Source organism: Symsagittifera roscoffensis, chromosome 4 (genome assembly GCF_963678635.1).
Source record: "Symsagittifera roscoffensis chromosome 4, txSymRosc1.1, whole genome shotgun sequence".
In the NCBI taxonomy this organism is placed as follows: Eukaryota; Metazoa; Xenacoelomorpha; order Acoela; family Convolutidae; genus Symsagittifera; species Symsagittifera roscoffensis.
Genome location: NC_087065.1, coordinates 32,218,000 through 32,240,600, shown reverse-complemented (window position 1 = coordinate 32,240,600; position 22,601 = coordinate 32,218,000). Strand labels below are relative to the sequence as shown.

The window sequence follows — 22,601 nt, the reverse complement described above, 5'->3', positions numbered from 1 at the left end:
GGTTTGAGATGGTCACTTGGTAAATTTCGAAAGAATTTTGACGCCCAATCTTACCATGTTTTGAGACCAGTATAGTGTATAGAGTGCATATGTGCATCTGTGCAATTTAAGCGGATTCCGCAACAGGCTAAAATTAAATTTTGCTGCGGAATCCGCAAGTTTGCTGTTTTTCTCTGATCTTCTTCGCTGTTTTGGATTCCACAAACAGATACCTAAAACACTGAACTGCTAAAAATCACTTCAAAAAATGCGATTTTGCGGATTCCAGATCAGTTTGTGGAATCCACAAACAAATGATATAACATTTGTAGAGTTAAATTGAGGTGTTGCGGATTCCGCAACTGCAGGTGGAATCCGCCATTTGCAAGTGGAATCTGCAAGTTGTAAAAGGAATCCGCCTTTTGTTGGCGCATTTTGTTTACATATATGTATATTTGTAGTATAGCGTTTAACAATATTTCTTTTGATTACTGGTCACCAGAAAAAATCAATCTCCATTACTACATTGACCAACCACTTTTTGAAATACCAAACGTTTGGCCTCAATTCCGAGCAAAACCAATTTCGATCTCAAATCCTGTCAACTTCGATCTCAACTTTGACCTCGAATACTCACCTAATGATCTTAGATCCCTAAAACTGACCTACCGATCCCAAATACTTGTCTACTTTGATTTGAACTTCGGTCCCAATTACTGATGCAACCCCAAATACTGACCTATTTTGTCGATATGATGTGTGTTGTATTTTCATACACTCTCAACCCACTGACTAGAAATTGTGAAGTTTTTCGGTGATGTGTTTCCAAAGTAGTAAAAGGTGACATCCACCGATTTAGTTAACAATTGTTTCGAGACCTGTTCGTGGATTCCACTGATAATGGTTAAATCCTTGCCTTTCAAATCCGCATTGCTGTAGATAAGAGCTCCAGCTCTAGATTTAATGATTCATATGCAAGTGCAGTAATAATCAAAACTCTGAATCAAATTAAAGTTTGCGGAGTCCGCTTAATTTTGTGGAATCCGCTTACAAATTTCTGGGATTCCACTTACAGTTTGTGGAACTACTTACAGTTGCGGAATCCAGAACAACTAGCTATATTTGCTTGTTTCGCAATCCGCAACAAAACAAATCTGCCGACAAATTTTATTGAACAGGTATTTGTACGCGGAATCCACGGACGTATTGTAAGTTGAATCCTCTGACCTGTTGAATCATCTTTAAAGGTTTGTCTAAGAAATCCAGGAACGTACACACACAAAACTGTGCGCCTATCCTTTGCACAATTTGGCTTCGTGAGGATCTTCTGCATACATCCGATAAGACATAGATTTGTCAATGTTTTAAAATAGGCTTTTCTATTTCTTCTAATCCATTTGAATTTAATTTAAAGTATCTGAAACTAAGCTGAAACCCTAAAGAAACTTCGAAGAAAAAATATCGATTTTCAAAAAAAAATAACTGTTAAAATAAAAAATGAATTTTTGCTTCGTTTGAATTTTTACTATGGTTTACACGTTAAATTTACTCGTTCAATAGCTTATTATGTAGCTTAGATTGTATTCCATCATTAAATAATTTTCTTTTCGGGTAACAAAAACAGTCCTTTTTTAAAGTTGTCCGAATGTTCCGACTAGATGCTTGGACGTTTTGATTTCACATTTCCTCAACTTCAAGTTTGCAGCCTCATCAAAATTTTGCCTGTAATTAGACATTGGCCAATCTCCATTATATTATAGCCTTCTTTTGTTATGTCCTTTGCGATCAAATTTGATTTTTTCAGTCTCACTATCATAGCAGCAAAATGTTTTAGTGCACAGGCACAAACTTTTACTGCAGCAAAAATCTAATTTGAGTAATCCGGGTTCTCGTATGCTTTTTATGAACAGCGCAGCATGTACGTGGAAAATTTTTCTTCTTTGAGTTAGCTATTAAGTCTTATCTGAAGTCAATTTGTGTCCACTTAGCTTTTTCTCGATAATTTACAATTGTCCAAGTTATATTCTGCTATTGCTAGATACAAAGGGTCCGTATCATGTCAAATTTATTCTCATCACATTACTTGTGGAAGAAAATGTAGTTTAACTCCAACAATTTAGGTTTGGCATTGAAGAAAAAGAAGACTGCAATTATTGGTTCTCTATGCTCAATTTTTGACCTCATTAGGGCTACTTCTTGTAAGTCTCATTTCACAACATGCTATCGCTCAAAAGTATCTCAGTTATGGTGCGTTGTGTGTCTGTTCCTTGATTAGACTTTTGGTTATCGTTTGTATGGATTAGTCCATAATTTGGCAACTGTACGAGCTGTTACCGAGAAGCTTCATGGTTTCAGCTACAACAGCAGAGTAGGGACTGTAGTCTCCTTCTCGCCGAGCATCAACAATAGATTCAAAAAAGTTTTCGAAACACTTCTCAGGCATGCACTGATCAAATTGATAAACTTTTGTACCTTGAAGTACAGGACTTAGATAGATATCAAGAAGGGGAGTGATGTTTATGTCAATTTCTAATTCGAAAAAAGAAGTGAACAATCGTTGTGGGTTTTTCAGCAAATCATCTCTTCGGCGTTTCTTTTCATATATTCTCCGATATCGTTTCGGCAGACATTGGATATAGCCAAAAAAAATCTGTTCTTAATTTTTTTAAACAAAGAATCAGTAGAAATATATTTTTCGTGAAAAATTTTGTTATGACATGATTCCTGACAAAAAAACTGTTTTAAGTTGCTCTCACTACTCACTCTCCCCATTTCCTGAGTTTTGTAAACTTTTTGTTTCTTATACTCTCGTCTCAACTCATCCATTTCTCGCTTCTTAGTTCTCTTTTCAATATCTTGCTCTGGCAAATATGGACGAATTTCTTGGCAGGAGCAGAAGTGATACCTAGCTTCAAAAACTGTTTTAAAGAAATCGCAGTGGCCATCAACGTGAAAAATGTCATTTTTCTTCTGCCTTTCGGTTGTGTAAAGACTCTTCATTTACATTCTGGTCTCAATTCTTGATATAATGACTTAACCAAGTTCTCGAAATTTCTTGTTCTGTTATTTTTAGCTTTAAGCCGATCAGTTTCAGGGTCATAATTCCATCTCGTGTAAAGTATTTTAGGCATCTTTTGGCACATTGAGAATGGATACAAATAGCAAGCGCCATTTTAAATTATTGACACCAGTCATATCTTCTCTATTTCTCTGACAGGAATCCTTATCATCTTCAAAGAAAGGGTAGAGTTTATGATTTTCAATTTGTGTAAGCAGACATTTGCACAGTTTGAAGCGTGCATCCCAGTTTTAGCATGTCAATTCCCTTGTCATGGTAAAACTCTTTCACTTCTAAGTAGCTTCAAGAGTAGCTACTATATATTTTTTGTCATACCATCTTCAGCAGTCTTTGAAAGTAGTCTATTGCGTTATTCCCAAATGCTTTTCAAAAAAGAAAAACATTCGAAACCTGTGTTGGAACCAATTGAATGCGTAGCTTTTTCAGCGCACTTCGTTGACGAAGTTCTCCATCAACCAGTTTTGGTAATCATTGGATTTTTTCTCGAGAGAGTTGTTTATTTTAAATTTGCTGAATGAAAAATGAATCTTATGGAGGTAGTTCTATACTGTTAAGCTTGTCTGAACTGTCGAACCACTAGTAAGGAAAAATCCTTTGGTTCCACTACTCTAATGAGCTTTTAGAAATGAATTCAAGGTCTCCTCTCATAGAAACTTCATTATCTTAAAAAACTGAATATCCCCGAACTTGAAGAAGATAAATTAGTTTGATTATAATCACTTTCGGTTCAAATTCTTTATCACAAATTTTTATGGCATGAAATAAGATTTAATAAGCTCCAGATCGTAACTGCCGCTTTTGAATCCGAACACCGGTAAAGTATAAACATAGCAGTCTGAATGCCATTTTAAGTCGACCAGCTGATTTCGTTTTAATTCACGAGAGTTGTGTCATCCTCTTCTCCATATTCAAACCACCCGATTTCAAAATCCCAGTTTTATATTCTTTAAAAAAATCTTTGTTTTAAAACTACCAAAGATGTTTTTGATTCGGCCATTAACAAGGTTTTGCGATGTCTTGAAATTTGGTTCTCATTTGTAGATTGCATTTTGCAACCAGAAGTTTTATGTTGGAAAAAAAGCAATTTTTAGGAATTTTCTTTTCTGTCACACAATAAAAATGTATGATCTTGCAAAATTGAAGATGTCGAGACAAAAATTGGGACTTGTTTTTCAATCCGAGTACTGGTTTTGGTTGGTTTCAATTCTTCTGTGTGAACACAATTTGTTTTCAAGTCAAAAATTGCCATATTACTAAACAATTTCTGATCCTCACTAGTTTCTCGATTATTGTTTCCATAACGTAAATGTAAACATGGGATAAAGATGTGGTTTTTGGTTTTAAATCTGATTAGACGTTTGTTGATTTCTGACCATTTAAAAACACATTCACACCTGGGATATCGAAAAAATAATCAAAATCAATCGTGTGAATGTTATATGTGTTCAACTTTAACAAATTCACTGTTTTAGCAAATTTTCCAATAATTGGCTTGGCCAACCCTCCAGCATGATCTCCTTCTTGAATGTCAAAATCATATATGAATATGCTGCGTTCATTTATTCTCTCAACAAGAGGTAAATCGTCAATGACCTTTCAGCGAAATTTCTTCGGATTTTTATATAAACTCTGTAAGCAGCTGAGATGTATGAGCATCGAGGTTCTTAAGACCATGTAGGTGCATTGTTAGCGCACGGAAACGACACAGATGGATTTTTGTATAGTTGCCTGTCATTGTTAGACAAAAGACAGGGCTCTTGTCTATGTCGTAGAAAATGTTCGAGTAGAAGAGAGTCTCGGCATGGAATGTTTTTCTGGTACTCGACAAAACCAGTTACGTTTGTTATCATGTTGAATCTCCTTTTTCACTTCTGAAATTCGTGATTGCCCTGCTCCACGATATCAAATTTTACTGATTTATTTTCAATGGCTATCATGTCAGCTTTAGTAGACATTAAAAGCGTTTTCTCGAACAAAGTATTAACTGCGTTCTGGCAAAGTAAACTGCATTTTGGCAAATGTACTAGTTTCCACAGTTCTCACACTGCATTCGTTCCTTTCTATTCAGTGACGGCATCAATATCAGGTATTTCAGTCTCAATATCAGGAATAAGTCTCAATATCAGGAATTTAATACTTGGTACAAATCAAACTAGGAGATTTGATTTGAGATGTTCCAAACTATTCTTCAGTGATGTATTCTTGCTTTGGATTTTTGGGAGCGAAAATGATTTGTCTTTCTAAGTGATTATACAAAAAATAGAACTATTAATTTTGGTGTGATTGAAAGTCTGAATTTTTTTTATTTGCTGTCGCTCAAAAAAACTTAAACAAACAATTTCGAAATCAACCAATCAGAATTGACCAATTAAAAAAAATTATGTTTGAATTTTATCAATATTTGAAAATTGGCTATTAAAAACAACTGATTTTTCTTGCGACACTCAACAGCAAAAAAGAAAAAAATCCAATGCTTCAATTGACGAATACTAGTTTTTTTACAGTTTTTTATCGTTTACATTGTCGAAAACAAAGTTCTCCGACTAAGCAAAAATCTAATTAGGGAATTTGCTCAAAAAGTTGAGTTTTGAACCAAGTATTGAATATGAAAGCTTTCAACTTTCTGTTGAACTACAACTGAACACGAAAGAATTTTTATTAAATCTGGGAAGGTTGAAACTAATCAAAAACCATTTAATATTTTGTCCAAGACTCTTTTAATTTCTTACCCGGTACCCACTTTCTCAAAACACGTCAGCAAAGTTCTTTGTTCTTTTCTTTCTTAAAAGATTTTCAAAGTTTCAAACTTTATATGAGTAGACTTGGTATAAGATTTACAGAGATCTGTTTGAAAAATTTATCAGTTTATAGCTTTTCTCTCAAAGCTACACCAAAAAAACTAAAATGATCTCTTTGAATATATACAGTAAAATCAAATGAGTCAAGGATTAAAGTTACAGAGATGCTACTTTAAGTAACTTTGTAATTTCAAACTTTTTGTCGGCAATATCGTTTTTTTTATAGCAAACAAGTTATGGTCATTTATTTTTGCAATTGTTTTTGTTTTTTTTTCGCTGAAAATTTATGTCCATGAATGATCCTATTTTTGGATACCCCACCATAACCTAATTAAAAAATTTTTTTGTGATTGAAAATGAAAATGTGCAAAAATTCGATTAAACGAAGCTGAAATCTGATTAGACACGACTGCAAACCAAATACGGAAAACCACTCCTGAGTGGCTAAACCCTCGTATTCGAGTTGAAGGTAACCCCTATTCTCAACTAAAGTTTTTCATTAATTTAACTTAGCTGTCGTCATTTACCTTCTGTCTCATCTCTAAATCAGTCATAATTCTTGTTTTTTTTTCTATCGCTTGCCGATTTTGTTACTCAAAAAAAAACTCTCTCAGTATAAAAAAACTGCAAACTTATTTGTTCTGTAGATTTTCCGCCTGATCAAGTACAATTATCAGTGCTAGAAACCATCTCTGGAACATTCTTGCCCAAATGGACATCGCAATACAAGTCTGGCACATGGTGAAACTGATGCGAAGGTATTTCAACGAACATTATATGATGCATGTACCCATCACAGAGAATGAAAAGCAATTGATGCAGGTTAACTAGGAGCATGTGGGAAGGATTTACACAATATTCCTGACTCTAGGTTTGTGAATCAACCAGTTAACGATTTTCTTTTTCCTTGGGAGGAAGCGAGATCAGCCAAAAAATCCTTGCAACATGTGAAGATGAAGGCATCTCAGAATAAATGACGCATCCAGCTTCATAAAAACCACCAATGATGGAACGTCGTTCAGCTCTGCGTTCTCTGGAGACCCTCCAGAACTCCTCTGCTGCTTGACAGCTCTTTGATTATTTTTTTTTCTGTAAATGTTGGTTGTTTGATATTCAATCCGTTCTTTGTAGATAATTACTTTCTTCAGTCTTTTTTTTAGCTGTGAGAGTAGATGAAAAATCAAGCTAAAACATACTAATTCACTGAACAAAAAAAAACAAATTTAAATTAGCGTACATTGTTTCCAAACATTTTTAAAGTTAAATTAATTTTGAAATTTGTTGGAGAAAACAAAAGTAAACAGTTCTGATGGCTTTTGCATCTTGCCTAAAAAACTGAAACACCTTTCAAATTTTGTAAAAAAAATGAAAGACTTTTTGCATTTTGTTAAAGAAAATGGAAACGTTTTTAGCATATTTGTAGAAAAAAATTGTTAAACTTTTAGCATCTTGTTGAAAAAATTGAAATACGTTTTGCATTTTTTTGCAAAAAGTGAAACACGTTTGGCACTTTGTCAAAAAACTGATCCTTCATTTCGCATTTTCTAAGAATCAAAATTTTTTGGAATTTTTGTACAAAATTCAATTCTTTAGAAAACTAGTTTTTGCATGTCTCCTGAACAAAAACAGCAGACTAGCAGTGTATTAATTTAAGGGATAAAGGTCCAAGTCATCAAAATAGAAGTGTTCTTAGCAATAAGTAGTTATTTTTAAAACAATAAAATTTTGCATTTTTGTGTTTTCATTATAAAAAGAAGCAACGTTTTAGCTTAAATTTGAGAGAAATCATAAAAAAACATGCGTCTTACCAGAAAAAACCATAAATTTTTTCGGTGAAAATTTTTGTGAAAAATATGAAACGGTTTTATGGTTTTGCAAGAAATTTTGAAATCATTTCGCGTTTTTGTTGAAAAAAATCAAAACAGTTTTCACATTCCGTAAAAAAGTTTGACATACTTGCCCAAAAAACTTGGCATGCTTGTCGAAGATATCAGCTCAAACTTCGCAACTTGCAAAAGTTCACGAGAGTAATTTTGCACACGTGTCGAAATTTACATAAACTCACATGATGTTGTAAAATTAGGATAAAATGTCTGTTGTTTAGAATTGACTAAACTTAAAAAAAGACTAGTTTAAGACGGGGCTTTTAAGATTCCAAAAATTTAGTTGTAGGCTTTTATCTAAGAATAAATAAAAGACTAAGGTAACTCAGCTAAGTTAAGAGATGATAAAAAGGTTGAATTCGTTTCACAGGATTAATTGAATATCAAAAATTGACAATGAACAAACTCTAAGTTTGCCAAAAACCGTTGCGTTTTTGGCAGGTATTTTTAAATTAGCATGGTAAAAGTTCATAACTAAATATAACTCAGAGGTTATAGAGTCAACATAAAATATCACATTTGACATTCCCCGCGAAAATTTAACCATAACATATACTTTCGCCAACAAAAAGGATGGTCAGACACAGAGATGAATAAGCGGGTATGCTGGTCGGGAAAAGCCCCACAATAGGGCCCGATGGGCGAGAAGATAGCACCACAATGGATTGATCGTATGTTTATCCCGCGGTAGCACCCAATGGTTGAGATAAAGATTTAGCAGTAAATAATAGTTTTGTTAAATGACTCAAGTTAAAATTTCAAGTGGTTCAGAAATAATCCAATCGTAGCGTATTAGGCCAGCACTAGGGTAACTTTTCAACTCTAAACGCGTTATAATGTTAAGCAAGGTTGTATCAGCAAAAAAATACTAAGTTTAAAGAGTTGTTGAATTAGAGATTTCTGAAAGTTTGAGTTTTAATGACAAGGTTACTCATTTTCAATACATCTAAACTGCATCCCGATTTGCGGCTCTATTGATCGTCCATATCCTTAGTTCATCAAGCGTCATTGGCCGTCCTAAGAGTTCTATCGCCGAAGTGATAGAAGGGGTGTTTAGCCAGTCCGGATCGAGTACGATTGGTGAAGATGTTGGTTCAGTTGCTTCGGAGGGTAGGCCCGATGGGTGGAATTGGGTAGTATGAACCTCAGGACTGAATTTAACCTTCTTGCGTGGTGTACTCTGTTTGGATATTACGGAGGACTTGGTACCGCTCGGATGCTCAAACTTTCTTCCAATAAATAAACTGTGGTCGGATGCGATGATGAGGGTGGTGTCAAGGTTGTTAAATCTACCACGTCAATTTGGCGGCTCTCCATTTCGATAGAGGTTGCTTCTATCGTTGGGTAAGCTGAGGGAGTATGAATTCGATTAGGTGTTGGTTCGTCTAGATTTTCGTCTGATATGTCTACTACGCTGGTAACACTCTCTCACCCAGCATCGTTGGGGGCTGTCTAGCTCGCATGGGTCTAGTGTTATGTCGTGCATAAATATCGGGAAGTTTCTTGGAGGGCGGTGAGTTCACCGGTGATGAAGCTTTTCTCTTAGCTGTGCAGGACAATTTTGCTTTTGTCTTGGTAGGGGCAGAGTCTAGTTGCTGTTTCTCCGTTTCTGCTATGATAACCGGCTCGCCACTCTTTTCAGTTGGTTCCATTCTAAGAATTTCCGGAGATATCGGTACTTCTTGGTTTATTTTCTCAGCTTCTTCATTACTGTCGAAATATCAGACGAGAATCTAGACGAACCAACACCTAATCGAATTCACACTTCCTCAGCTTACACAACGATAGAAGCAACCTCCATCGAAATGGAGAGCCACCCAATTGGCGTGGTAGATTTAACAACCTTGACACCACCTTTCATCATCGCATCCGACCACAGTTTTGTGTTGGTAGGGGCAGAGTCTAATTGCTTTTACTCTGTTTCTGCCATGATAACCGGCTCGGCACACTTTTCAGTTGGTTCCATTCTAAGATTTTCCGGAGAAATCGGTACTTCTTGGTTTATTTTCTCAGCTTCTTCATTACTGTCCAGGAAGATTAGCTGCGGGGTTATATGTGGGTCTGTACTATTGTCGCCTGAATCAAGATCAATCAGCGGAATCTCAGCCATTTCTACTTTCTGTTCGGTCTGATTCGTGATTTCGGCTATAGGATCTGCTCGGTCTAGTGATGAATGTTCTAATGGCTTTTCTGGATCGTATAAGGTTTTGGTCTTTAGCTTTTTTAACGAGATTAGATCGCTGGCATTAGGTTGCTGTATCTAGCTCTTCGAATTTCGACTGAAGGTTCCTTTTCTTTTGAATCTCAACCTTTCGCATATTTGTAATGAAAATGTTTCTGACTAATTCTGACTCGAGTTCCCCCAGTTTTTAATTTTTTGACAACTCGGATAGTGTTTCGTGGAAGCTCTCTAAAGATTCGTTTTCTTTCTCTCTTCGGCCATAGAATTTAAATCTTTCGTATGTTAGATTTGTAGTGACCGCAAATGTAGTTTTGAGTAATTCCCAGAATTCGGCAAAGTTAATGTCCAATATTCTTTTCCCAGGATTTTTATGTGAAAAGCATTTCTGTCCTTCTTTTCTGAGTGCCATGTATAATTGTGATTTTATTTTCTTGACAATATCTCCGATCTGAAGTCCATTGAATTTTGCGTTGTCTTCTGCCCTTCTCCTTCTTATTTCTTCGTTGTAATTTAGTATAGCTATTCGGTGGTGTTCTTCTTTTTCGGCTCGATGGGCTTGATCATCGGACGGGTCCGCTGGTTCTGCCATGGGGTATGCTAGTTCGGTTCTTACCGGTGGGTTGATTACATCTTCGATGTCCACGGAATCTTTCGCGATGGTTGTTAGTAGGAACTTTTCCGACCACCTTTCCCAGTCGTGTTGGTTTTCAATCGATGTGTTGTTCCAAAAAAACTCTAGTCCTCATAGGTTCGACTCGTTTGAATGCGCCATGTTAAAAACTTAGGATGAAACTGTCTGTTGCTTAGAATTGATTAAACTTAAACTAAGACTAGTTTAAGACGGGGTTGGTTAAGATTCCTACACTTTAGTTGTAGGCCTTTTAGTTGTAGGCATTTTCCAGCCTAAGAATTTCTTAGTTAACAAAGAAAGCGTACCAAGGCTTCGGGAGCACAATCAACATTATTGGAAGAGTTCGGGTGAGAATTCGATTGAAGGACTGGGACGCTAGCGAACAGAAACTTTTCATTACCGAAGGAGCAGAAAAAAATCTCCTCGGAAACGACATATTACCGAATCTGGGAATAGTAGTACTCCAGAAACAACCTCCACCCAACGGGTCAGAGCTACGGAGAACTCAGAAAGGATCGCCCATCGGGTTAGACGTCAATCAAATACGATTTGCATCGGACAGAAAACCAGACCAAAACCAAGAGACACCATCACAAAGTGAGTTCAAAACATACATATCAAAACAATTTTCAGAACTCATAAAAAGAACCGGTAGATCAAAGAATTTCATAGTAATTACTTATTTTAACGAACCAACAAAGCCGATACAGGTGAAGGGGAAACGCATTCCGATCCATCTTTTGCCAAAAGTTAAACTATGTATCGACCAACTACTAAGAGACGGGCACATCGGAAAATTGTCTAGATATAAACTCGAAACTATTGAACAAACAGATATTTCGCATATATTTACAAATAGATATATTGAACAAATGCCGAATCTATTTGATTTAATTGATAACGTAGCAATTACGATTAGCGGCCATATCCTTCAGTGTTTTATAGTTTGTAGAGAAAATTCAGTTTGGTTTTGTTCAGTCATGAAGAAGCTGAGAAATGAAGAAGCTATTCTGGAGCTATTCATCGACGCGTTCCGCCTCGCTATATCTAGCTCTTCGAAGTTCGACTAAAGGTTCCTTTTCTTTTGGGTCGCTCTTGAACTTTTAAAGCCGACGTTTCTTTGAGGTTTCGCAGTCTTCCTCAGTCCCTTTGTTGCGTAAAATTTGACTAGTTGCTCTCTTTTTCTCGGGCTCGGTTTCTTCTGAGCAGGTTTTCTTTTGATAGCTAAATCAGATTTACGTATTTTTTCCATTTTTTTAAGCTAACTGTGTGGTCTGACTCCCTTACTATTTCTTCCTTGAGTTCTCTATAGAATGGTTCACTCTTCAATCTATCCTGAACTTTTCTATATATAGTGGTCTTACCCGGCGGGTTGTTCAGCACTGAACTTTTTATGCCCAAAGCATCTCGTTTTTCTGCACGTGAGAGCACGTCTTCTGGGGAGCCAGCGCTGGTTGGGACGTATCTCACTGCATTAGAGATATCATCAGAAGATGATGAGTTCTCGTCCAGATCTCCGTCTTCAATATCATCGAGGGCGTCCCAGTCGTGTCTTCTTTCTCGACTCATGAGTTTTCGGCCCTTATCTATGCATAACAAGGTTTTGTTCCAATCAACGTTATTTGAGGAAGGTGACTTGACTAAATTATGCCAGATAGTTTTTGGGGATCTACCAAAGTGTGCTTCGAAGGGGGAGCTGTTAAGCGACTGTTGAGTTACCGTTCTTGGACATTTTATTATCTTCAGTAATGCGGATTCTAGTGACGGTTTTGGGTGTTCTTGTGCCATAACTAAGAGCCTTTCCTTTATGGTTCTAATTAAACGTTCGACCAATTCCGAAGCTCTATGGTCACCCACTGGGCTAAATATAACCTTTATGTTATATTCGCAGCAAAATTCCCTAACTTCTTTGGAGATAAAACCAGATCCCTGATCCGTTTTGATAGTTCTAGGTATCCCATGAAGAGTTATGTATTTGCTAAGAAAGCTTATGATAGATTTTGCCGATGTGCTGGATGTTATTTGAGCCGAAGGGAATTTTGAAAATCTGTCTACGCATACCAATATGTATTTTTTTGTTCCCCATATTAGTGGCAACGGACCGGCCAAATCTAATTCTATTTCTTGGTTTGGTTCTTCGACCGTTGAGAGTTTTCCGAATTTGTTATGGTTTGAAAGAGGTTTCAAATTTTAACATATTTTATCGCACTCGATACAGTTTTCACCGTGGACTTGATTCTCGCGATAAATTTTTGGCCACCAGATGTATTGGGTTGCCAGACTTTTCATTGCGAACTGGCCTGGATGAGCTTCGTGTAATCGGTGAAGCATTGTCGATCTCAAGCATGCCAGGATAACTAATCGGTTGTCCAAATAAAGACATCCTCCGCTGACGTGTAAATTATTAACATAAGATTTATAGTAATTTCCCAAATGTAGAATAACTTGTTTACGGTCTTCTTCAATTGCTTTAATTATTTTTTTCAATACCAGATCTTGTTTCGAAAATGAAGACATAAATTTCGAATCGAATATCTCCGGCCAAGAGAAATTTTGACTGTTTTCTTTTTAGTGGGTGATCTTCCTGAGGGGTTATCCGGTGGGCTGCTAGTACCTGGTGTTGGAGTATCCATGTTATCAGTGTTTGAAGGTTCAATTTGTTCATAAAGTTCGAGTTGTTCGGCCATATCCTTCAGTGTTTTATAGTTTGTGGAGAAATCGTTAATCTTGCAAGATGGGTTGCAGTCTTCCGTACGTGAATGTAAATTTTGGCATACTGAAGTTTTAGAATAGTTAACTATAGCTTGGAAAGTTTCAGCGGCGATCACAGTTCGCATCTCACGTTCTATTTCTTGACTGGTCATATGATCTGTCGACTGGCCAATCGTGTTGCAGTGTATGACGTCATGTGCTAATACTTGTAGTGAGAATTTATTTCTTATTTGCGGCCATGAATTTCTCGGCATCAAGTGATCAAAACCTAAAAGGGTACGAATTTGGTTTACCGAAGCGGTAACAAATTTTTCGTCGTCGAGTGAAACTGGTGCGGGTTCACCCGATGGGTGTCGGGATAGATAATCAACAAATCCGATATCTTTACCCGGTAAATGTTCGACGGTAAAGTCGAATGGTAGTAATTTGTCAGCCCAACGGGTGAGACGTGAATGAGCCGTTTTAGTGTATCTGTCGTCTTTCAGTGCTCCTATATAGGCTTTGTGGTCTGTTAGGATTGAGAATTGTTCGCCCAATAGATAGTTTTTAAAATGATCTAATGCCCACACTAGACCCAGCAATGATGATTCGTTACCGTGTTACAAATTTCTTTCTTAATTGTTTCAAACGCCTCAACGTGCACCGTTGACCACTTGAATGGTTTATTTTTCTGCCTGAGTTCTCTAAACAGTGCTGATAAGGACGCCAAATTTGGTATGAAATTGTTGAATTGGTTAATCGATCCCATTAATGATCTTATATCTTTGATACAATTTGGTTCTTTCAGATGTCTGATTGTGTCAGATTTATGTATTAATGGTATCGTCCCTTTTACGTCAATTTTAAATCCCAACCATTCAATATTATGGGTCAAAAATGTGCACTTTTCCCATTTTATGGCCAATCCTTCGTCGTCTAGTGTTTTTAAAACGTTGATGACTAGTTTTTTGTGTTCGTCCTCGCTACCTACGGTAGCAATTAAGATGTCGTCGAGGTAACAATGAGTATTTGGTAATTGTTCCGTCAAACGGTCCATTATGCGTTGAAATTCATTGGGCATATCGTCTAGCCCATAAAATCCGGTTATAAAACGGTAGGAGCTTGTTACGTCTCCCCCCACGATGTTGAATTTACATTGGTTACTTGCCTCTTTTGAAAGCGGTATTTGGCTATATGCGTACTTTATGTTTTTTTTCCAAATGTTTTTTTTGTCGTGGCCGCTAATCGTAACTGCTACGTTATCAATTAATTCAAATAGATTCGGCATTTGATATCTATTGCGAAATATCTGTTTGTTCAATAGTTTTGAGTTTAATGCTAATTTAATTGATCCGTCCCTTTTGGCTGTAATTACGATAGGGGAGATGAAACAATCTTCAGAGCATCTAGACAATTTTTCGATGTGCCCGTCTCTTAGTAGTTGGTCGATACATAGTTTAACTTTAGGGAGAAGATGGATCGGAATGCGTTTCTTCTTTATCTGTATCTGCTTTATTGGTTCGTTAAAAAAAAGTGTTAACTATGAAATTCTTTGATCCACCGGTTCTTTTTATGAGGTCTGAGAATTGTTTTGATATGTATGTTTTAAACTCACTTTGTGATGGTGTCTCTTGGGTTTGGTCTGGTTTTCTGTCCGATGCTAATCTTATTTGATTGACGTCTATCCCGATGGGCGATCCTTTCTGAGTTCTTCGTAGCTCCTACCCGTTGGGTGGAGGTTGTTTCTGGAGTACTACTATTCCCAGATTCGGCAATATGTCGTTTCCGAGGAGATTTTTTTTCGGCTCCTTCGGTAATGAAAAGTTTCTGGTCGCTAGCGTCCCAGCCCTTTGATCGAATTCCCGCCCGAACTCTTCCAATAATGTTGATTGTGCTCCCGAAGCCTTGGTATGCTTTCTTTGTTATTTTGTCCACGGGTTCTAACTTTAAAAATCTATCTCGTATCTTCAGTTCATGCAGTAGGTCTTTTTTCATGAATGAGACTACTGGGCTTGCTGAGTCAATCTGGATTTCGGTACAGTAAGGGTTGAAATTTCCCAGAGATACCTTCAACGTCTTTTTTAGTTCTAGGCCTTCGTGGTTAACTACAGTTCTCAGTCCACTTTCTATCTTATCTTCCACTGCATTTATTTGGGTATTCGTGTCTACCACTAGAACCGGAAAATCATCTAAGTTGACTTCAAATTCGCGATTTTCCTGCGGGTTAACCCGGGTATTTTCGTTTTCCTGGTTTAATTGGTTTTGTTCGACTATGTTTGTTTGCGTTCTTTCTGAACTCCTGCAATGTTTTGCAAAGTGGCCTTTACGTCCGCACGTATTGGAATTTCTATCTCTGGCCTGGCATGTAGTTAAGTGTCCTTTCTTGAACTACTGACCACAGTTGCGGCACTTATTGTTTTCGACGATATTTAGGGTCGCTTCAATCTTTGTATTGTGGTCTCTGTACCGCATTATAGGTAGGAAAATTTAGGTACTGTGATGAATTTTGGTACCTGTCTCCTGCACTAGTACGTAAGACAGTAGGTTTTCTGGAGTCAAGTATTCGATACATTGTTTCTTTTGAATCTCAACGTTTCGCGTATTTGTAATGAAAATGTCTCTGACTAATTTTGACTCGAGTTCCCCCAGTTTACAATTTTTGACAACTCGGTTAGTGTTTCGTGGAATTTCTCTAATCACTCGTTTTCTTTCTGTCTTCGGCCAAAAAATTTAAATCTTTAGTATGTTAGATTTGTAGTGACCGTAAAAGTAGTTTTGAGTAATTCCCAGAATTCGGCAAATTTAATGTCCAATATTCTTTTCCCAGGATTTTTATGTGAAAAGCATTTTCCGAGTGCCAGGTAAAATTGTGATTTTAATTTCTTGTCAATATCTCCGATCTGAAGTCCGTGGAATTTTGCGCTGTCTTCTGCCTTTCTCCTTCTCATTTCTTCGTTGTAATTTAGTATAGCTATTCGGTGGTGTTCTTCTTTTTGGCCCGACGGGCTTGATCATCGGATGGGTCCCCTGGTTCTGCCATGGGCTTTGCTAGTTCAGCTCTTACCGGTGGGTTGATTACATCTTCGATGTCCACGGAATCTTTCGCGATGGTTGTTAGTTGGAACTTTTCCGACCACCTTTCCCAGTCGTGTTGGTTTTCACTCGATGTGTTGTTCCAAAAAAAACTAGTCCTCGTAGGTTCGACTCGTTTGACTGCGCCATGTTAAAAAATTAGGATAAAACTCTCTGTTGGTTAGAATTGATTAAATTTAAACTAAGACTAGTTTAAGACGGGGTTGGTTAAGATTCCTACATTTTAGTTGTAGGCTTTTATCTAAGACTAAATAAAAGACTAAGGTATCTAAGCTAAGTTAAGGGATGATAAAAAGGTTAAATTAGTTTCACAGGATTAGTTGCATATCAAAAATTGCCAATGAACAAACTCTAAGTCTGCCAAAAGCCGTTGCGTTTTTGGCAGGCATTTTTAAATTAGCATGGTAAAAGGTCATAACTAAATATAACTCTGAGGTTATAGAGTCAACATAAAATATCACCTTTGACACATGAAAATGCTTAGGCTGGAAAAAAATTGAGTTTGACGAAATATTTATTACGAATAAAGAATAATTTTTAGAAAAAAATTAGCTGAAAAAAATTGACTCAAAAAACTGGAAACTCTTTTTTTTGCAAAAGTGTACCACGTCATTTCTTGTAACATGGTGTGGTAAAACTTTTGTTTGTTTTTGCAAGAATGACGCCTCCAGCCTCATAAAAACCACTAACGATGGAACCTCGTTCAGCTCTGAGTTCTATAGAGACCCTTCAGAACTCCTCTGCTGCTCGACAGCTCTTTGATTACTTTTTTTTCTGTAAGTGCATGTTGTTTGATATTCAATCCGTTCTTTGTAGATAATTATTTTCTTCAGTCTCTTTTTAGCTATGAGCGTAGATGAAAATTTAAGGCAAAACGTTCAAATTAATTGAAAAAACAAATTTAAATTAGCGGTACATTGTTTCCAAACATATTAAAAATTTAGTGATTTTTGCAAACATTTTGGAGAAAACGAAACTAAACTTTTCTGATGGTTTCTTGCATCTTGCCTAAAAACCAGAAACACTTTTCGAAATGTGTAGAAAATAATGAAAGATTTTTTGCTTTTTGTTTAAAAAAATGGAAACAATTTTTGCAAATATGTAGAAAAAAAATTGTTAAAATTTTAGCATGTTGTTGAAAAAATTCAAAACCTTTTCGCATTTTATTGCAAAAAGTGAAAAAAGTTATGCATTTTTTCCAAAAAACTGATCTTCTTTTCGCATTTTGTAATAATCAAACTTTTTGAATTTTTTTTTCAAAATTCAATTATTTAGAAAACTAGTTTTTGCATGTCTCTTGAACAAAAACAGCAAACTAGCAATGTATTAATTCAAGGGAAATAGGTCCAAGTCATCAAAATAGAAGTGTTCTTAGCAATAATTCAACTTGTTTTTAGCAATAAAATTTTGCGTTTTTTGTATTTCTATTATAAAAAGAATCAACATTTTAGCTTAAGTTTGAGAAAAATCATGAAAAACATGCGTCTTACAAGAAAAAACCATACTTTTTTTTTGCAAGTTTGTGAAAAATATGAAACGGTTTTTGGTTTTGCAAGAAATTTTGAAATCATTTTGCATTTTTGTTTAAAAAAAGCAAAACAGTTTTCACATTTCGTAAAAAGTTTCGACATACTTGCCGAAAAAATTTGGTATGCTTGTCGAAGATATCAGCTCAAACTCTTCAACTTGCAAAAGTTCTCGAGAGTGATTTTGCACACGTGTCGAAATTTACATAAACTCGCAAGAAAATGCTTAGGCTGGAAAAAAATTGAGTTTGACGAAATATTTATTACGATGAAAGAATAATTTTTGGAAAAAAGTTAGCTGAAAAAAGCTGACTCAAAAAAATGGAAACTTGTTTTTTGCAAAAGTGTACCACATCTTTTCTTGTAACATGGTGTGGTACACGTTTTGCTTTTTTTGCAAGAATGACGCCTCCAGCCTCATAAAAACTACCAATGTTGGAACCTCGTTCAGCTTTGAGTTCTATAGAGACCCTCCAGAACTCGTCTGCTGCTCGACAGCTCTTTGATTATTTTTTTTTCTGTAAGTGCATGTTGTTTGATAATCAATCGGTTCTTTGCAGACAATTATGTTTTTCAGTCTCTTTTTAGCTATGAGTGTAGATGAAAAATCAAGGTAAAACATACTAATTAATGGAAAAAACAAAATTAAATTAGCGGTACGTTGTTTCCAAACATATTAAAAATTTAGTGATTTTTGCAAACATTTTGGAAAAAAAAACATTTCTGATGATTTCTTGCATCTTGCCTAAGAACCAGAACCACCTCAAATTGAAGGGCTTCGTTGCGACTCATTGTTTTCATACAAAGCTGTTTTCTTACCCCCTCGAGCTTCATCTTAAAAATGAAAACATCTCGCACGGTCAACTCCTTCTTGTGGCCAAAATTACAGCTGTTGGCTAAGTCAATAAGTGCTCCAAAAACTGCACCATTCCTTTGTTATCTCGCTGTTTACGAAAAAACAGGATGACGCTACGGTTCGTAACATCCGGTTCTCGATAGAACGCAGCCGTTGTCCATTTCCATGACTCCGCAAAGGTAATTCCACATTTTTACTACTCGGATAATTCTGAAAAAAAACAACGTTGCCCCTGCTTCACAAACGATAAGAAAATTTTCGACTACCTTCGTTTATCTGCCTCTCCTCTCGTTCTTCCGTGGAACAACCGTTTCTCTTCATTCGATCGGCGAGTTCATTCCACTCTTCGGACTCGTATCGCTTCTGCATTGCGAGCTTCTCTGTCCGCCCGCATCTGGGCTTTTTCGGTACCCGCTGGCTCTTTTAGTGTCGGATACACATTTTGCGTTGCCGTAGTGTCATCTAGTAAATCCTTAATGTGGATCTCCTGTTTGGCAATGATCAACCACTCGAATTTCGGATCAATCTTCCCATGAGACCGGCGGTTCACGAGAAGGGCCATGTCACAGTAATTCTAATCTTCGTATAGAAATAGGCTGTGCTTAACAAATCGATTGAGAAGATAACGTTTTGAATTCTCACTGGCAATACGCAAGACCAACATTCTCTACGACGTTGGATTTGATCAGGTTACATAAACACCACACTTAAAAATGAATAAAACACAATTATGCAGCCAGTTTCACAATCTCTCTTACAGAACCGTGTTGCTCAATATAAATTAAAAAGCCAATGAGGAATCAAAAAGATACTGAACTTGCGATTTTTTTATTTGAGAAAATATTTGATCGTAAATATTTGACTTTACGACTCACGCTGAATTCATCTCGACCTGATATCCGTCATCCAAAGTTGTTCTTCTAAATTCACAGCAAAACGTTTTTCTTTGTTAACTTTAAAGCGTGATATTGTAGATATACTTCAGCAAAATCGTTATAAAACATTTAAAACAGTCGAATCATGTCATATTGAATTTTGATACCTTTTATTGCGTAATTTTTTGAAGCAGCTCTTCTTTTAGTTTTTTCGAGGCAAATGAATTGTTAATAGCCCGTTAGGTTAAATGAAGGTAAAAACCTTAAAAAGATTGGTGGTAAAGCGTAAATTATCGAAATTTTTTTTAAATTCTTTTTTGTCTCAAAATTTGTTGTTTTATCAAGGTGCATCTGTTTAGAGTTTGCAAGCAAAAAATATTTCCAAAACTCATTTAAAAAATTTCAATTTGACTACATGTTTTGACTTTCAGTTCGACTATTGGCTCCACGTGATTATGGATTTTTGTTAGAGCTTTGACACCTGGATGACCCAGTTCGACTATATGTTTCGACCTTGTTCGACTTTATATTTCGACGCCGTTGCATCGACCCAGATTGACTTTTTGTTTCGGTTCATTTCGACCTTGTGTTTTGACTTCTTAGACCATAGGCCTTGCGCGACTATGAGTTTATTTATCGCTCAATGAAATCTTGTTCGAACATTTCGGCGGAAACGTAAAGTGGAAATTTCCTCCCGCGGTGTTTTACCGGGGCCGATGTTTGCGACTCATGTTGCGACTGAAATGCGTAGCCGAAATGGACTTTCTGCGACCGAGGAGGCTTGAGTCGCGCAAAGTCGCAACATGGATTGCGCAGAGTCGCAATATGGATCGCGCAAACTCGCAACATGAGTCGCGGATAGTCGCAACAAGAGTGGAACAAAGTCACAACATGAGTCGCGCAAAGTCTCCACATGGGTCAAGCAAAGTCGCAACATGGGTCACGCAAAATAACAAAATGATTCGAGCGAAACATTAGTCGCAACATGGGTCGAGCAAATTTGAATATGGGTTGCGCTTTAAAAAGTTTCGACCTACTTACTTGTTGTCGGATTCTTTTTTGCTTGCATAAGCGTACCACAGACGCAGGCTCCAAAGTATTCCAGTAAACATGCATTTTAAGTGAGTTGCTAGCTAGATCGACATTTTGCTGATGACATTGACACCGCCACGAGAAGGCCTACACATGGTCCCAGTTTATATTGTCAGCAAATTTTTAGGGCAACTACAAATTCGTTGCCAGAAAAACTGAAATCTAGAAACCATGCTAAACAAACGTTAATCAGAAAAATTAAAATAATATTAATAAAAACTAACGATAACTAACTGAAACACACTTACAACGAAGCCAAAATTAGAAGTAAATTTTGTTGGATTCTAAAAAAGTATGTTGAAAAGTATGTTAAAAATTGTCTGCTCAGTTTATTTTGTTTACAGCTTGACGGTGAGCTGAACCTGGCTCCCCAATTCCCTGTACCTGGTAACACGGATTACAAAGGATATCACGCGTACATTGACGAGACACTTCCACAGGAGAGCCCGGCCCTATACGGTTTGCACCTGAACGCCGAGATCGGATTCCTCACTACACTGAGTGACAGTCTGTTCCGAGTAGTGCATGACTTGCAGCCGAGAGACTCGGCCGGAACGAGCCAGAGTGGTTCGACTCGGGAGGAAGCGGTGGAAGGGACCGTGGAAGAGCTGACAGAGAAACTGCCGGACCCGTTCAACATGGCCGAGTTGCAGCAAAAAGAGGAAATCAAGACACCATACACAGTTGTATGTCTGCAGGAGTGCGAGAGGATGAACTCACTCACTCAAGAGATCCGCAGGTAACAGACACGCAAGACAACACCTTCAAACCACTATGCATGATAAACCAACCAAATCAAATCACAAGGCCAAACTCTGAAAGGATAGGCGCATTTTTTGGTGTGCGTAGGTCACTGGAACACAGAAACAAGAGTTAAGTGTTTTTTAAGACTTTGTCAACTCGATCAAAGGAAACCGAAGAAAAAAGTTCAAAAACTGACCTTTTTGCCAATTTTGCTAAAGAACCCACACAAAAGACACAGTTTGGGCTCGTAATGCTTGCAGTAATCTGTTGTATCAACTCATACAGGGGACGGATGACCCCAAAGTATCAACAGAATATAAAGACTATCCGGTTATCCGCCTATGTATTAAGATAGGGTACAGACTTCGTAGAGTTAAGATATGTTATGGGTTTCAGAGATACAAATAGTGAGTTTTTTGACGCCGCATTTTTTCGATACAATACTAGTTTGCATATAGTACACTATTAAGGGGGGAAGGGTTGTATGGATGACCATTATAGATGACTATTAGGTGTAGATCGTATTTGTCACCATGTTTTATCTGACAACCAATGATCACCATGTAAAAGTTCTATTTGTCATCCTGTATATTATTTTATAACTTACAGTCCTCATTTAAAATTTCGATATATGATTGAGTTTTCCACTGAACCTTGTAGTTACATGTTTGGTTTTGGAAACGATTTGCTAAATCTTCATTCTAATAAGGGCTGACATGTTTCACCGCGCTATTTCCTTTTTGCTCATTTCTTCTTAAAACTTTCATTTAATTTCAGTTTACGTACAAAAAGATATAAAAAATGTGTTCCAGAAACAAACTGGTTTAATTGTGAAAGAGTTTATCCCCGATTAACTGGGTCCCAAAACTGGAACAAAGTCTCGCACTTGAATACGCACTAAACCCGGAATAGCGGTAGGTCAAGTTTTTGTGTACACACAATTCTCCTATTAAATCACTGAACTTTTTTTTACTATACAAAACTTAATGTTTTTTTTGTAGTTTATTCTATTCGTCGATATCACTGTCGTTAGTTTCTGCTGCCTGAGTCAGACCGGGATCTAATTTTTGCCAATTGATGTCCACCTGGTCTTTCTGTTGTCGAAGCGAACAGTTTTTTTGTGGTGTATTTTCAACAGCAAAGCTATCCGCAGAATAGTCATTGTGAACTTC

At 36.8% G+C, this 22,601-nt stretch overlaps 1 protein-coding gene across 1 annotated transcript in view; it reads left to right on the top strand.

The window, feature by feature from the left end:
* The window catches only part of LOC134844184 (dynein beta chain, ciliary-like), a gene marked incomplete in the record, with an annotated part of 486,199 nt that overhangs the window by 287,322 nt on the left and 176,276 nt on the right, over positions 1-22,601 (top strand). The window contains 1 exon segment of the mRNA XM_063860749.1: positions 21,030-21,424. Within this exon segment, the coding sequence (XP_063716819.1) occupies positions 21,030-21,424 (395 nt within the window).